The following is a 16,383-nucleotide window of genomic DNA, read 5'->3' as shown; positions in this document are numbered from 1 at the left end:
AATATTATTTTGTGACATATTTTACCTTCATCAAAAAAGTGCAGCTCCTGCAATTCAGATATTGCCCTTGGCCATATTGCAATTTTGACAATATATCAGTTCAACCCTAATACCTACACAGATATGATCTGTGGTCATCATGCAAGATAGAGACATCTTTCACACCTCAAAAGAATTACTGTAATTCACTAATTTATGTCTTTTAATACATTATTGTTCTATGATGTTTCTGCCACATCTGCTACAAGTGCATCATGGCAAGTCTCCTGCAACCTCATCCTTTCATTATTACGATTTACCTTTGCTTTTGTTTCTGCTACTAAAAGAGTATTTCTGGTTCTTCAACCTGAAGTATGTGCAGTGCATAGATTTCACCTTGTTTAATCCTTGTTTTCTCCCTGTTTTTCACGCCTTCAAATCAGAGCTTCCACTGTGTTGTTGACACTCAGATAAATAGGGAAGGTTTAGTTTTCTGATCAGATCAGATTCAACAGATGTTGGAGAACAACTAGTTCATGGCAAAGATGAGGCGAAAACTACTTGGGCAATTGATGATAGTTTGTTGACAGTCAAAAATATTCAGGGAATGACTTGATAGCACTTAAGAGGTTTCTTTATTAAATCTGAATGATTCAGTCTGTTGTATGTGTATCCCATTTGGCCTGCAGCAGCCCCACAAGAGTGGATTTAAGTGGTGTTTTTCCAGCTCCTCTGGCATATTTTCTCCCAGGTGAGTGCAGCAGCTTGCCAAGTGCTGAGAGCTTTCTGGCCCTCAGCTCCTGCTTCCTTTATTAAAGACGCCTGTTGCTGCAAGTTCATTTGTTGAGGCTCAGATACTATCACATCATTTACAGTTGGATAGAAAAAAAAAAAAGGTTTTTGGGGAACGTATAGGAGGTGAGTTGAGAGGAGAATGCAAAGCAGGAGAGCTTAAAGGAGAAAGACAGGTGTGGCACTTTATTCAGAGGAAGGTAGTTTGGCGGTCTCCTGGTCTGTGACTTTCATTTTATATGCAGTGACTTCTGCATATACAGTCCAGACATGAAGTCCTTGGACAGTTACACAGATCTTTTACTCTTCAGGCTCTGTGCTTCATTCAGTGAAATAATGGCTACCACAATTGAGTGACTTTGAAACAGTTTACCTTGGTTTACATCACTTGTGTGCGAGGCATAGCACTTTTGATGCAGAATGCCCAGATTGCAAGAGTTCAAGTGGTCAAGAGTAATTAGAGACTACATTACTGTTATTTCATTGTTAGTTTCTGAGCAAAAGAGCTCACGCTTAGTTAAGCTTTCCACAGCTCCATCAGTTTTTAAAAGTTGATTTCTACAGTTGTGGCCAGAGCAGCTGAAGGCCAGCGTCTTTCAGGAGCATCTTTATGAGATCTTCTGACTTCCCATTAAAATAGATAATTCATTAAAACAACCAAATAGGGCTGCCTTCTTAAGGATTCGTCTGTAGAAATTAGCAAAGCCTAGTAAGTGCTGGAGCTGTTTGTGGATGGCTGTTAATTACATGAGAGTAGCAAATTGACAGGGGCTGTGCTGCAGGTTTCATGAGCTAGAAGTCAACATCGAGAATCAAAATACCTTGAGGGTCTGGTAAGTTTGTACTCGGGAAGTCTGCTTGAGAATCGAATTCAAAGTCAATAAGTGGATTGCTTGACAAATTAGCTCGTCTAAGAAAGTAGTTTAATCTTGTGTGGCTAATTTGTCTTTAATATTTTCAGCTAAGCCTAACACAAATGCGGCTTGCAGCGCCACCTAGTCCCAGCTGCTCTCGGCCGCAAGAATACGGAAGTTGATCATGTTCTGGGCAACTGGGGTGGAGCCTTAGTGGTTTCCTTTCCTTGAACACACTGGCAGTTAGTCAGTGCAGGGCTTCATTCTGTTATCTCCCACAGAACCAGCTCCTGCTGCCCCAATCTGGCTCCTTGGGTGAAGAGGGCTTGTGAGTTTCAGCAGAGTCTGTTTTGGCCAGGTTGTTCTGTGTGGTTTGGTTTGGTTTTGGACTCAGATACAAAATGCAGTTGTTGTGACAAAAGACGGATTTATTGAGCAAAGTCTTTGAAGGAAGGCAGAGTGGCGGCTGAGGGAGGCTGGACATGAACATGGAGTGTCTAAACTGAATGGAAGGAGAGAGGGGCGGGAAAAACAAAAACATAACACAAAACATGAGAGTGCTGCTCTACAGTGTGACTAGAACTCAGCTAATCGGAGGCTTTTCATGGATGTGTTAGTTCAACTGATGAAAAGATTTTAGAAAAGTTTACTAAAATCAGTCAGAAGCAAAATGAGCTCCTGTGTGACATGTAGACTGACTGATTATACAGTACAACTGCCTGTAATAGAAGGATGGATGTTTAAAAATATAGTAACCTTAATAAATAAACCACTCAGGCAGGATCTGACCTAAAAATGAGATTAATGTTGGTTTATTTCAAATGTATGATGAAGCTTCTGTGACACCCAACTTTATTGTTGAGTTTATTCATATTAGGGAGTTGTGGTGAGTTCTGTGGAGTGGGTGATGTATACAGTGGAAGTGCTGTGCTGAATGGAATTCCTTTGAGGGTGAATAAGCTTTTAGAGACTCACAGGCAGACAGACAGTTAGCCTGGGACTTATTACATAAAACCTGAACATTGAGAGTGGGTGTCCTGTTTTCTCAGCTGAGTGTAAAAGAAGGGGAGCAGGAGAACTGAAGTCTTAGCTCTCAGCACTCCATTTTCAAAGAGGTACTTTTGCAAATCCTAGTGTGCACACACCTCTTTATTGACTAATACTGCCAGCAGTTCTGGACATAAGCATCTCTTCTTGCAAGGATAATTCTGGTTTATTATAACTTGGCTCTTCTTTCTGAAGTTCTCTGTGTAATAATAACCTCATACTCACCACGTTCACTGCTAAGATCTGAGAACAGTGCACTTCAGGAGTAATTTAGGTCAGGAAGTAACATTAGCTCAGACTCCTTACACTGTATTGTACATTATACAACAGAGGAGACTAGACCCCTGTCCATTATCAGTTAAAAGTCAAATGAATCAAAGTTCTAACATCTTACAGTAATTACAATACCACAAAGTGTAATTGCTCTTATATAAAATAAAAAATGACATCCATAGACTTAGCTAATAGATTTATTATTTTGAGCGCAGGCCTCATAGTAGTAGTAGAAATCAATGCATAAAAGCTGCACACCCTTCTTTACTGAGATTCAAATCTTTTATTTTTTCAAAACTTCATATGTCATCTTTATTTTTGATGACAGATTTACCCCTCTTCAGGTTCAAAGATACCACGTTTCTGGAGAGATGTTTTGTCATTCTTCACAGACTATTTTTTCAGCTGCTCTTCGGTGGAGGGGTTGTGTTGCTCTACTTTCCCTTTAAAATACCCCAAAGGTGTTCTGTTGGATTCGAGTCAGGTGACATACTTGGCCAGGTCATACTTTCCACCTCTTTGAGACACAGCCTATTTGTCCAAAGTTGAGAAACGTCTGGTGTTCATGGGTCTTTTTATTCCATGTTAATGGCTGATAGGAAATCTCAGGTGAACCCGTTTTAGTTTCAGTGATCACAGGTTTCCTGAAGTGTGTCAGTGATCACAGGTGTATTCGGTTTTATTGCACTGCGCTGTGGCATGTGTCTTCAGTGTCGTCTTTGTAAAGTATTTGTTTTTGATTGTTCATGAGAGGAAAAACTCTATTTATCAACTTAGAAATCATACATTTATTGAAATATGAGGCCGGTTTGAATCATGTGACAGTTTGATGATGTGACACAGGGTTGCACTCTCTTCTGTTGTATGTTTTCTTGACTGCAGGTATGCTCAATATTTACGACTAATAAACATTTAAGAGAACATTCATTTTTGGAAAATCTCAACAAAGTTTTTGAGGACACACATGTACCCTAAAATGATAGGATCAACTTTGAAAAACGCCCTCCCTGTCCAAGCAGTCTTCCACTATATGATCATCAATCATCATTAATTGCAATGCAGCTGAACTGTGTGAAGGGTTTCTGATCAATTCTATATTGTGCCGGTATAATGGATGCTTTGCATAAAACCCTATGATTATGAATTAGTGGTCAGGGTGATGGTTTGGACACTGAGCTAAATATGTAATGGCCGAGATGACTGGAGGGTGGTGTGAGTAATGGCTGCTGTATGGGGCTGGAGTCTTTTCTTGTGAATCATTAGTAGCATCACTTTCCTGTTCACAGATCTGTGCCGTTTTTAATCAGACTTTGTCAGGCTTGGGTTTCTTTGGATTGAAGAGATAAGACGAGAGGAGAAAATAATCAGTGAAAGCTGCAAGAACTGTGAAATAAAGCTTTGAACCACGTGTCTGTTTTGTCTGGGATCTTGTGCTTAATTTCTTCAGACCTCATAACAGGATTCAAACAGGAAATGTGGTACTTGCATATGTATATCATCACCTCCTTTGCTGTGCGTTAACGCCTTTTGGCTGCGAAACAGTGAAGTCTCTGTGTCCCTCATTTCACTCTGGTGTCTTACATAAGCACTACAGTGCTGTTTGTATTTGGTCTATTCCCTCTGGTAGAAGAGTGCTGCAGCCTCTTCACTTTGTACGTATCTGCCGCCTGTTGTCTTGTGCTGTGTTAATGGTCTGTCTGAACACCTGACAAGCTGTACTGTGGAAGCAAACCTCTGGACATGAAGGGGAGGTGGCTCTAAGCCGCAAGAGTCATTCAAATTCAAAAAATGTTCAGTTCAATTTGTGTGGTTCTCACTGAGAAATCTTTTTTTTTTCAGTTGTTGCTGGTAGTTGTACAAATATCAAATATCCTTGGCTTTATGCGCCACTGTGAATATGAAAGAGTGTCAATGTTAATACACACTACTGTTAGAAACCCAAATGAAATCAGTTACATCCATTATTTACCAGCATGTTGGGTAAAGTACATTTTGTAGACTTCCCTAGAGACACTGCATTGGTCTTTGTTGACTCAGAAAATTCTGTCAGGCTGTTTAAACACTCAGCTGTCATGTTAGAAATAAGCGGCTGAGTAGTCAAATGTGTTAACTTAAACAGAACAGTTAACTATTTCCTATCAGCATTCCTCTCTTTTGCCTTTTTTTGCTGCAACAATGATTTTTGCTGTAATGTTTTTCATCTTTCCATCGTACCAACCTGTGCCTCTGGGCTGAAGTAGTTGGCACACATCTGCTCAGGTTGTGCAGAAGAAGAGTCACATGTGTCCAACAGCCTCTTTTATGGGACTGGACACAGAGCCTGGAGACGACTCTTGATGAAAACCATCATGATACCTATTATCTCTGACAGGGTTTAGGGTTTTGTCGAGCTGACTTACACAAAGAAAACCTGGCTATGATGAACTCGCTTTGCAGTACGTCCCCTGTATTTCTGTTTTGTCCCCCTTCTGCGTTTATGAGTGCAGGGCCACTTGCACATGCAGTGTGATCTTACTCTGACGTACTTCAGACTAATTATTGACAGATGTGCTGAAAAGTCACCCTAGTGTGAATCCAGACAGACTCACACATGTGTTGATAATGGCAAGTCCTTCTCTGGTGTGTATTTTTGTGCCTGAGTGCATAGTACATTAATATCTTTGACTTATTCTTTTTTCTTCTCAGTGGTGTGTCACCTACCTTGTATAAATGGTGGCAAGTGCAGCACCAGGGACAAGTGCCAGTGCCCTCCAAACTTTACAGGGAAGTTCTGCCAGATGCCGGTTCAGAACGGACACCAGCAACACCAGCAGACATCAGGAGGCTACAGCCAAACTCAGGTCCACTCCACACACACCCTGCCTCTGACGTACGGCAACGGCCAAACTCCCGGTGAGTTGAAGACACAACTGTGATATTAGTGCTGCTATTCAAAGCTCAGCAAGTGGCTCTGTGACCTTGATGGAAAATGTCAGTGGAAACAGTAAAAGGCTAGCACTTTCCTATTCCTTATCAGCGAACTTCCTCTAAAAGATGAATGTTTCAGTCCATTTACGTCAAGTCACGCATTGCAAGGGCTGCATGGAAGATTGTAGAAAACACAGTTCTCAAATGTATAATGCTACAGCTGTAATTTGTAGTAAATGACCTAAAACACGATGCATAAACAGCATGGCCTTTTAAGCAAGTAATATAAGCCCTGTTTCCTTCCATTAGAACTGGTTACTGGTCTGAAACAGAAGACTGTGGTTGAACAGAAAGAGGATATGTTCTCTATAAATCCTAATGGATTGTTTCAAAGTGAAATGTTGGAATCATCTCTCCATCCTGAACTATTGTCTGGATCTCCCATTGTTCTGTTGTTTTGTTTGTTTGTTTTTGTTAGCAATTAGTTTAAAATGTTAACTTAGGAGCAATTTAAAGTAGCTATGACTGACCTCTAAAAGGCTACACTGCATTTTTTTACATCACTTTTGGTCTTTTAATCCCATTAAACCATTGAAACTAACGCAGCTGGTAGCTTACTTATCAATTCTATAAGTGGGAAGAAGCCAGAGACATCTACATAGATTTTAGTGATGAACAATGAATAAAAACGTCTAATTGTGTTTTAAAGTATAGAGTATATTCAAATATCCCAGCTGAGGAAGTCAGTTGTTTGCGTGTATCAAATAGGCTGAAAGTGATTGTGTTCAAATATCATTGATATTTAGATTCTGACAAAAACACATTTCAACTTGGGCCCTAAAAAAATGATAATAAGCATTTGTTTGACAATTTTCTGAAATTTTATTCTGTTGTTCAGACTATTTTGTTGTCCTCCTAACAAAGAGTCACTTGACAACAGTTAGGGTAACAGGAAGCAGCTATGTGGCATCTGTCAGATGTTCAAAGGTAGTGACTCTCAGAGAGTGTGCTGCAGGGAGCCCAGGTTGTTATATATCAATGTGATGCTTCTAAATGTAAAACACATTATTGCAAGTGTATTAAAATAGCAGAATCAGAAAAAACTTTATTTATCCCCTAGGGGCAATTGGGTATTAGAATTAGAAAGACTTTCATCTAATTCTAATGTAAGCACGTGTATTTTGTCCCACTATGTGCTAAATAGGTACATGCTACAATCAGCTTGGCCATCACAAATGTGCGATGAACCCTTCAGTCTGTGACCGTAGGCACAGGCGTGTAGGAGACTTTAAGCTTTGATTATACTCTAGTTTGGACCAGCACATGGACAGCTCGGGACAACAACAAATATGATGCTGTTGTTACACTACTGGAGGCTGTGGGAATAAACTTTTGAGGACTCAGTTCCATGCATGCTCAGTTTTTCATATCCCTGATGTATGTGGAGAGGTCTGCACGGACACAAGCGGACCCTCATGTACTTGCATATGCAGTAGTGTAATGAATAAAGAAAAAGTAGAAAACGGGAGAAAGTCCAATGCATGCTTTCTGGGGTAAAATTCTTCACCTGTCTAAGTTTACGAGGGTCTGCTCGTACACCCTCTGCAAGCTTCTACGTGTAGCCCAAAATCAGTGATTGAGTTCAGCATCCACATTGTAATCATGCCAACTGCGCATGCAGCAGGAAGACAAACCTTCCACCTCCAGTGCCTAAACACTGTATTCTAAGATCTAATTTCTCTGGAAATCCTGTTATTTGTGTCCCAGTTATGTTTCAGCACACCTCAGCTATAATCACACTGACACGGTGCCACAGCCCAATTTGTAATTAGCTGCTATATCCTGTACAAAGTACAAAGTCATTACTTCTCAGAACCATCCACAAGAGTGGATAATGTTCCTATTGTAGGATGAATAGAAGTGCATGTGCATCTGCTGTGTACTTTCAAATTGTGCATCTCAAAAGTTTTATTTATTAGACCCGAGCCTCTTCAATATCTTTGAGACTTCAAACCCAACACCGGCTCTGTGTTGTAACTTTGTAGTCTCTGATGAAAGCTGAAACATCTTCTGGATTATTTTAACAGGGGTACTGCCTATGCGAAGTAAACTAATCTGTATGTGTGAAATCAAAAAACTTCTGCACAATCCTACTCTGCAGCAATGTTAGCGCTCACATTGTCCTGTGTTCCTCCAGTGTTCAGCCCGAGCATTGTCAACATCCACATCAAACACCCTCCAGAGGCCTCTGTTCAGGTGCACCAGGTGTCTCAGCTGGACAATTACCACAACAATGGGCACCAGCTGAAAGGCTCCCAGGCAGGCTCCTCTTCATCCACCAGCTACACCTACCATCACACCGAGAGCAGCCAACATCACGGCTACAATGTGGTGTATCCCAGCCAGCATGGCTACCAGGTTCCTCAGTACCAGCCGGTCACCTCAAAGAACACCCTGGGTCGCTGTTTTCAGGAGACAGCAGGCAGTCAGGTACACTGTCAGAATTGTCTACCTTATGTTAGCTGAACTGCCATGGCAACTCATCTGATCGAACAAACAACACTTATATTTTGTGTTTATTCATAGTCGTCAACGAAAGTTTACATACACTTCTAAAGACTGTATACATTATGGCAACGTTGAGTTTCCAATGACTCCTCTCACTCAGAATTTTCAATGATGGCATTAGTGGAACACATGCATAGATAATCACAAGAAATGCTAACACACTAAAGTAAGACACTGACATTGAAACTGTGTGCAGCAGATAACTAAAATGGTTGTAGACGTGTTTGTTTTAACCTTAGGTGTCATAGTGGAATTTAGTTGAAAAATCTTATCTCAGACTTCGAGTCATCATTAAGGAAGTTATGGTCACACAGCCAAAACAAAGCAGCTTTAGACAGATGGCTGATATTGATATCAGTTCCTGCAGATGAGGGACGTAAAGTGAAGAACAGATTGATTATCTTCACTATCAAATTTAAGTGAAGATCCTCTGCTAGGTTTTCTATCATTAGGTCATGTTTTGCAGAGCAGCTGTTGCTGTAAAGATCAGTGGCTGTCAGTGAAAGAGGAGTATCGAGAAGAAGTATGTGGTCTTATCTGCCCATGTTCATCCGATATTGGGTGGAGGAGGAGTGTTTGAGGATCAGACATATAGAGAAAGTACACAGAAAACAGAAAGATGTTTTTGTTCAGTTAAAAATAGTAATTTATCTTCTTCCCTTCTTTAATTTGTACCCATCGCTCTCCATCTGGATGTAACAGTGTGGGAAGGCTCTACCAGGTCTCACTAAGCAGGAGCAGTGCTGTGGGACCATTGGTACCTCCTGGGGGTTCCACAAATGCCAGAAGTGTCCAAAGAAACCATGTAAGTACGGCCCTCTTTCTCAGTGTGTTGTTCTAATTACATGCCCATGTACATACTAGTGAGAACCAGCATCAAACCTAAGTTCTTGAAAAGCGCTATACAAATAAAATGAATTATTATTATTATTATAAATTCACACAAAGATTTTCATATGTTTAGGATTAATGTGCTGCTATATGTACTATATCTCTATGGGTCATGCTCTCTTTGCACTTTCTACCTTTGTAGTGGAGATTGTGGTTAACAAGGAGTTGTACAAAACAGCATATATCTATCCAACTACAAAACAGCATATATCTATCCAACTAGCGTGAACCCTTTGCAACTCTCTGCTGCAAAAAACATTATTAACTGTTTTAGATTGACATAAATAATATAAACGTTTTGTTTTTCAGTCAGATTAAATAGTAAACGCGGAGATTAGCTGCCCCAAATGACCAGTTTGCTAATTGAATTACAGATCTCCGTCTGGGGATACTTGTCAGTTGTTTATGCAGCTATTTCTGTCAGGCTGCCTGTCTGGAAACTCAGCACCTAAATGCAATGGTGGATTACCCACTGGACCCCTATGAGGACTTCCATCATTTCAGTTTAACAACTGGCTGTGTTTATTGTAACATAGTCCACAGAAGAGAAGACAAATCAAACTGAAGACGAGACACGGAGGATGGAGGCAGAAGTACAAAGATAACATGACATCGTAAATGACAGCATACCTCCAGAAACCGGAGGTGTTCCTGCGTTCACTACTCTGCTGCTGACTGAGAAAAAAATTGCTGCTCGAAAGAGTGGTACTGTCTGATCCATACGTCCATTTTCTTCTGCTTTTTTGAGTCGGGTCGTGCTGGCAGCAGGCTAAGCAGAGCTTTTCCGATGTCCTTCTTCCCAGCAATGTTTTCCAGTTCTTCCAGGGGGATCTGAAGGTGTTCCTGGGCCAGATGAGATATGTAATCCCTCGATGACGTTCAGGGTTCACCCCGGGGTCTGCTCCTACTTGGATGTGCCCAGAATCAGATGCTAATCAGATGCCTTAGCCATGTTAACTGGCTCCTTCTGATGTAAAGAAGCAGTGACTCTACTGCAAGCTCCTTCCGGATGTTCATGCTTCTCACCCTGTCTCTAAGGCTGAGTCCAGCCATCATATGAAGGAAACTCATTTTGGCAGCTTGTATCCATGATCACATTTTTTCAGTAGCAGCAACTCACCTCCAACACAGAAGGGGCAAGCCACCGTTTCTGACAGAGATCCATAGCTGGCATTTGGGCATGAATATGTCCGACCTATTTCAGGGCCGTTGTGGTCAGTCGACAAGTGTGGAAGGAGATCTGTTATGCAGTTAGCAAAACGTCTGTTCCAGACAGATATTTTCTGTGTTTACTTTCAGTCAGACTAAAAAACTAACATCCATCCATCCATCATCTATACACCGCTTAATCCTCATTAGGGTCGCAGGGGGGCTGGAGTCTATCCCAGCTGACTCACTGTGAAGGCAGGGGACACCCTGGACAGGTCACCAGTCTATCGCAGGGCTACACTTAGAGACAGACAACCAAGCACGCTCACATTCACACCTACAGACAATTTAGAATCACCAATTAACCTCAACATGTTTTTTGGCTGTGTGGGAGGAAGCCAGACAACCCGGAGAGAACCCACACTGCACGGGGAGAACATGCAAACTCCACGCAGAAAGATTCCGGGTGTCCTCTCACTGGGACGCGAACCGGCGACCTTCTTGCTGCGAGGCAACAGTGCTAAAAAAATAACATTTAAAATGATATATGTAAAGATCATGTTTTTTTATTCTTTTTATAGAAAGCTGCTAGGAGTTCATGCTCGAGCAATATCTGCTGTTTTGTGCAACTGCATGTTTCCTCAAGATCACAGAGGCGGAGAGTGCAAAGTTAGCATGACCCATAGAACCACAAAACCCAAATTGATGGGAAGTACATCAGGTTGAAATGAACTAGAAATGTCCTACACTGTCGTATAACTCTGTCGGCTTAATAACAATGAGAAATCCTGTGTTTGGATGTTGGAGTGACTGTTTTTGTTTACATTTGAATCATGCATTTTACCTCTAAAATAGTTCTTAAAAGTCCTTCAAACTGACTGAAAAATTAATTTTGTTAATAATTGCACATGTCTGCTAGATATAATTCTTTTAATAAACTCTTACTGATTTTCATGGCAGTGAAGGAGGTTAATCTACAAACACACTAATCCCTGTAAAGGTTGCCTAATGATTCTTTCTGCATCCTGTGACTAACTACATGCAGCATTGAGCAATCTGCCCAAGATGATCCTTTAAACCAAACTGAATTCCCCGTGGGTCTGTGGCCCAGTGTGAGTTCCACCAGCACTTACTCACATGGAAATATGAAAAGATACCAAACATGGGCAGCAACTGCTAATGTCAATACTCAATCAGCATTGTGGAGATACAGGTGTTCACCAGAAAACTATGTTATTGTTTCCATTAAAGGAAGTGTAGCATCAGTTATTATTGTAGCTTGACCCATGCTAGGGACAGGAAGAGTGTGGATATCTCCACCCCTGCTGCTTCAAGTTTATTATTATTCTTTTTTTTAATCACTCATAAGTTCCCAGAACTCTATAGTGACACAATACAAAGTCACTTTACTGCCTTTTTGACAATATTTGACTGCAACTAATTAAGTCTGTGGACCACAAGTTTCATTAAACTTAATAATCATTGAAGATGTGTTTTTAAGATTGTGAGTTAGATATAAAAGTAGTTTGCATTTCAACAATATCTTCCTCTCTGTCCAGCTTTTCAGACATAATCCAGTTCCTATGAAACATGATCCAGATGATAGTGCATATAACTCATCTGACTTTATCTGCGCTATGGAACGCTGAAAGTTTAAAGAAATGTCAACAAGGATCTCAGCGTACTGTGCCACTGCGGATTTGAGAAACCTGCTGTATCAACTTTCTTGGCAGCCTAATTAACCCATTTTTTCACACACTGTGTGTTTGGCAGTAGTCAGAAAGAGATCTTTACTGACAGTGTGCGGTTTCTTAGCACAGGCTTGGTGATATGAGATTAAAAAGCACAGCCTCAGGGCTCAGTCAGAAATGTTCTGAGCTGTTTTACGTCACTTCACTATAAGCTGGCTGCTCTGTTGTGGAAGAATTCAACTGATGTTTCTCATTTGTTTATTCTGAAACAGTTCTGATGGATGAACAAATAGTCTTTAAACATAACTACATTCTTAAAACTACTTTGATGAATTGATTCCTGAAGATACTGCAGTACACAACAGAAGTAGGTACACTCCTTGTGCAATATCACAAAACTGTATCACCTCTCAAAAACGGCATTATTTCGAAGTTGAACAGTAGAATTTTTCCTTCTATGAACGACCACAAACAATTGCTTTAGAAAGTCTATATTGAAAATAATTGAGAATACAAATGAGAAACTCGTACCTATCGGGTGTGTCTATCTGCAAGTCTGCATCATGGCTCCACTTGGTCTGTGGCACATGGGATTTTCAGAGGGATTGCCAACTCTGATATAGAGAATTTACAAAGACGTAAAAGGATGCAAGAAGATTAGGGTTCAATGAAAAACATAATGGAAACACAGCTCAGGAGGTATAGAATGAGCCATAGCGCCACTGATCAGAGCTGAAGTGGTCATTCGGCTACAATGACACCATGAACAGTTTACTACTTGTCCAGTCTAGCTCTGAAAAATAGTGTCCTGCATGTTTTGCGTGCAACTTGCCAGGCCTGCCACAGTGAATGCATCGTTCCAACAGCAAAACAGGTGGGCTTGTGATGATATGGGGCTGCATGAGTGCAAAAGGTATTAGGGAGATCACATCTATGGATGACACCTTGGATTCCTGTGGATTTACCAAAATACTGGCGAGACAGATGACTCCCAGTCTGCAGAAGCTTGCCAGAAGAGGAATATTACAGCTTGACAATGATCCGACGCTCACTGTCAAAATCGCACAAGAAGAAAAAAGTGAAAACAATGGCATGGCCCTGTATATTACCTGACTTGAATCCAACAGAACACATTTAATTTTTTTAATTTGGCACGAGAGCAAACACTGTAGTTGCATGACTGTTCAACGTAGAAGTAACTCAGTTACTGTAAGGTGATTCAGTAGAGAATCATTTGGTATTTAAGTGATATAGTATATGTATACTTTAAAGATGAGCTATTCTTCAAATAAAATGTGAGACTGGGCTTTCCTTGCAATGGAAGACAGTCAGAGCAAAAATATCTAGCTGGCTCGAAAACCTACCCCCTAAAAATAGTTTTTTTTAACACGGCTCGACGTGTGTCTCTTGCTGCCATTACTTTCAGCTAGCAACGGGCAAAATAAAGATGCAGAGCCAGAGAACTTAGGAAACATTATATGAGCCTTGTGCTGGGCTGGGTATTAGCAGACAGGTGACTTTCACCCCGTGAGTTATTTCCAGAGAGGAAAAGCACTAAATGCCGTGGTGGCATGCAGTACCGGCCCTCGCTTCAGAGCTCTTTATAGAGGGGTTGTTACCCAGCTAAACTGAGTGTGTGGGGGAGTTGGGGAGGGGACTGCCAGCCTTTTTATGTAGTAGCTGGCTATTCAACACTAATCCCTTTATAGAACTATGGAACTTGTCTTTGAAGCCAAAGCTACTGGATGTAGAGCATGAAAAGACATGCTCTATTGTAACAGCTACAGTACCTCCCACACCTCAACTTAAGAGAGAAGGCCTGGTAGTGGTTTCATGTGAAGAACTGAAGAAAAGTCTCATAATCAATATAACCAAACATATAAACTCACTGCAAATGGTTTGTGTGTAACAGAACATTCAGTAATACTATCACAGCATCCTAATCCAGACTCAAGGTTCACAAGGAATATAGCTGAAAAGAATGAGAGCATTTTCTGGACATTCTGAGTTTCTGCTGGTACGATGGTAAATCACTGATTGCTGTGGCAGGTTGAGTGTTTTAAGGCTTGGTTGGACATGACTGTTGAGTCTCCAGTGCAAAACAGGAGCGGCTATGTAAAGAAATAAATAAATAAAATCAAAAGTTAAAAATCTGTGAAACACAAGATAAAAGTTATCATGAACGTCTAAGATTTAGTTTAGTGAGAAACACCATGTCACCAAGCATAAAGTAATCTAAGCTGAACAATACATTCAGCAATTTAAAGAACTCACAAACTTCTGAATTCTACAGCTATGGTGTTGTGGTAATTGTAGTAATTAGAACAGCAGTTCTTAACCATACAGTGAGTGGATGATTTCATTTTCTTTTGAGGATGAACCCCCAACCCTGATTAAACTGTACAGTCGTCCTCAGATTTATTCATATTCTTCCTTTAAAGAAAAGGCAAAATTCACAATAGTCACTCAAATAACTAGAAACTAAAAAAAGTATTTTATTAACCAAACATTTGCTAAATTATAATTTAGTGAGGGCTGCAAGGTGGCTTGGTGGTTAGCACCGTCGCCTCGCAGCTTAAAGATCCCTGGTTCGTGTGCCGGTGAGAACACCCAGGAGTTTACATGTTCTCCTCGTGCAGCGTGGGTTCTCTCCGGGTTCTCTGGCTTCCTCCCACAAGGTCCAAAAACATGTTGAGGTTAATTGGTGATTCTAAATTGTCCATAGGTGTGAATGTGAGTGTGCTTGGTTGTCTGTCTCTAAGTGTAGCCCTGTGATAGACTGGTGACCTGTCCAGGGTGTCCCCTGACTTCACTCTGAGTCTGCTGGGATAGGCTCCAGCCCCCCGCGACCGCAGTGAAGATTAAGCGGTGTATAGCTGATGGATGGATAATTAAGTGAAATAAGACATTGCTTTTGAATTGTGGTTGAAAAGAATAATTTTTAAAAAACAAATAAATCTGTCCTGGACAAATTAGAGCCCTTTGCTGATGAGCAGTGGGTCCAAATCAAAATACCTGTCAACAGGTGCAGAAGTCTGATTGAGAGTTACAGAAAACACTTGACTGCAGTGATTGGCTCAAAGGGTTGTTCAACGAAATATTAGTTTACAGGTCCCATCATGCTTGTTTTTATTTACCATCTGTTGAATCACAATTCAAAAACAATGTCATGATTTCATGAAATTTTTATTTTTTATTACTTTTGTCAATTTCAACTTATTTCAGTGACAGCTGTTATTTTCCTTCTTTAATCTGAGGGTATGAATACATTTGAGGATGACTGTATAAAACCATAGTTAGTGATTTAAAAACTATATCTATAAAGGTACATTTTAGGGTGACAGTAGATACTATAAACACAATGCAAGATGTTTAACTTAGTCTCTGGCTTGTCTCGCTGCACTGCAGTCATGTCACTCAGTTGTTTGGTCTCACCTTGTACTCATATGAAAAAACTCTTCAGTCCAGGTGGACAATTCCTATTCTACAAACCACAAATTTAGAAACTCACATTTTCACTACAGATACTACATGTGAAGTCAAGGACAAAAAATGCATGTCTGAAAACAGAATGTGTGTATGAATTCATGCAATGCGAGTTACACATCTGTAGAATATTTTCTGTCGAGCCAGGAGCAGGCACTGTTCAGACTCTGTTAACTTTTGGCCAGTCAAAGGAGCTTGTTTAGGTCATGATTCTGTATTCAAAATTCATCAAAAGTTCCATTTTTAGTCCTTATTTGTTTGAAATTGAAAGCTTTCATTCATTTTAGAGATCATTCTTGGTGATAACGAGAATTTCAAACATGACAAACCCTATCAGTAGGCCGGTGTGCAAACTTTTAACCCACGTGTCCTAAATACCATGAAAAGCAGCACTATACCTGACTATTCACATACAGCATTTCTGTGGGAATCACTACAAGTCCAGAGGTTTGCGCCCCACTTTTCTCCTCAGGAATGGTGGAGGCATGAGTTTATTTTATTATTTTTTTTAGAGTCAAGTGTGAAACAGTCCATTGTACCATGGAGACACTGGTAGCTGGTAAATAAACTGGCTTTATTAGTCAAACAAACATGGCCTTATTGTTTCCCACTGAGCAAAGTATCAATCTGCTTTCAGGTATTTGAGTACCACCTCACCACTGGTTCCTTTGTCTGCCATTACAGCAGGGCCTAGTTCCCAACTTGCAGCAGAGATTTACAAGAGTTTGACTTCTCAGTCTGTGGTT

At 40.6% G+C, this 16,383-nt stretch overlaps 1 protein-coding gene across 1 annotated transcript in view; it reads left to right on the top strand.

Moving 5' to 3' along the window:
- The window catches only part of LOC103371868 (latent-transforming growth factor beta-binding protein 1-like), a gene marked incomplete at its 3' end in the record, with an annotated part of 117,673 nt that overhangs the window by 72,378 nt on the left and 28,912 nt on the right, over positions 1-16,383 (top strand). The window contains exons 6-8 of the mRNA XM_008301336.1: positions 5,631-5,837; positions 8,050-8,342; positions 9,123-9,225. Coding sequence (XP_008299558.1) covers positions 5,631-5,837; positions 8,050-8,342; positions 9,123-9,225 — 603 coding nt within the window. The remainder of the gene's footprint in view (positions 1-5,630; positions 5,838-8,049; positions 8,343-9,122; positions 9,226-16,383) is intronic.

The sequence above is a fragment of the Stegastes partitus genome, unplaced genomic scaffold, assembly GCF_000690725.1.
Source record: "Stegastes partitus isolate 25-593 unplaced genomic scaffold, Stegastes_partitus-1.0.2 Scaffold1661, whole genome shotgun sequence".
NCBI lineage: Eukaryota > Metazoa > Chordata > Actinopteri > Pomacentridae > Stegastes > Stegastes partitus.
Note: the sequence above shows the minus strand (reverse complement) of the source record. Positions and strands in the feature narration are given on the sequence as shown.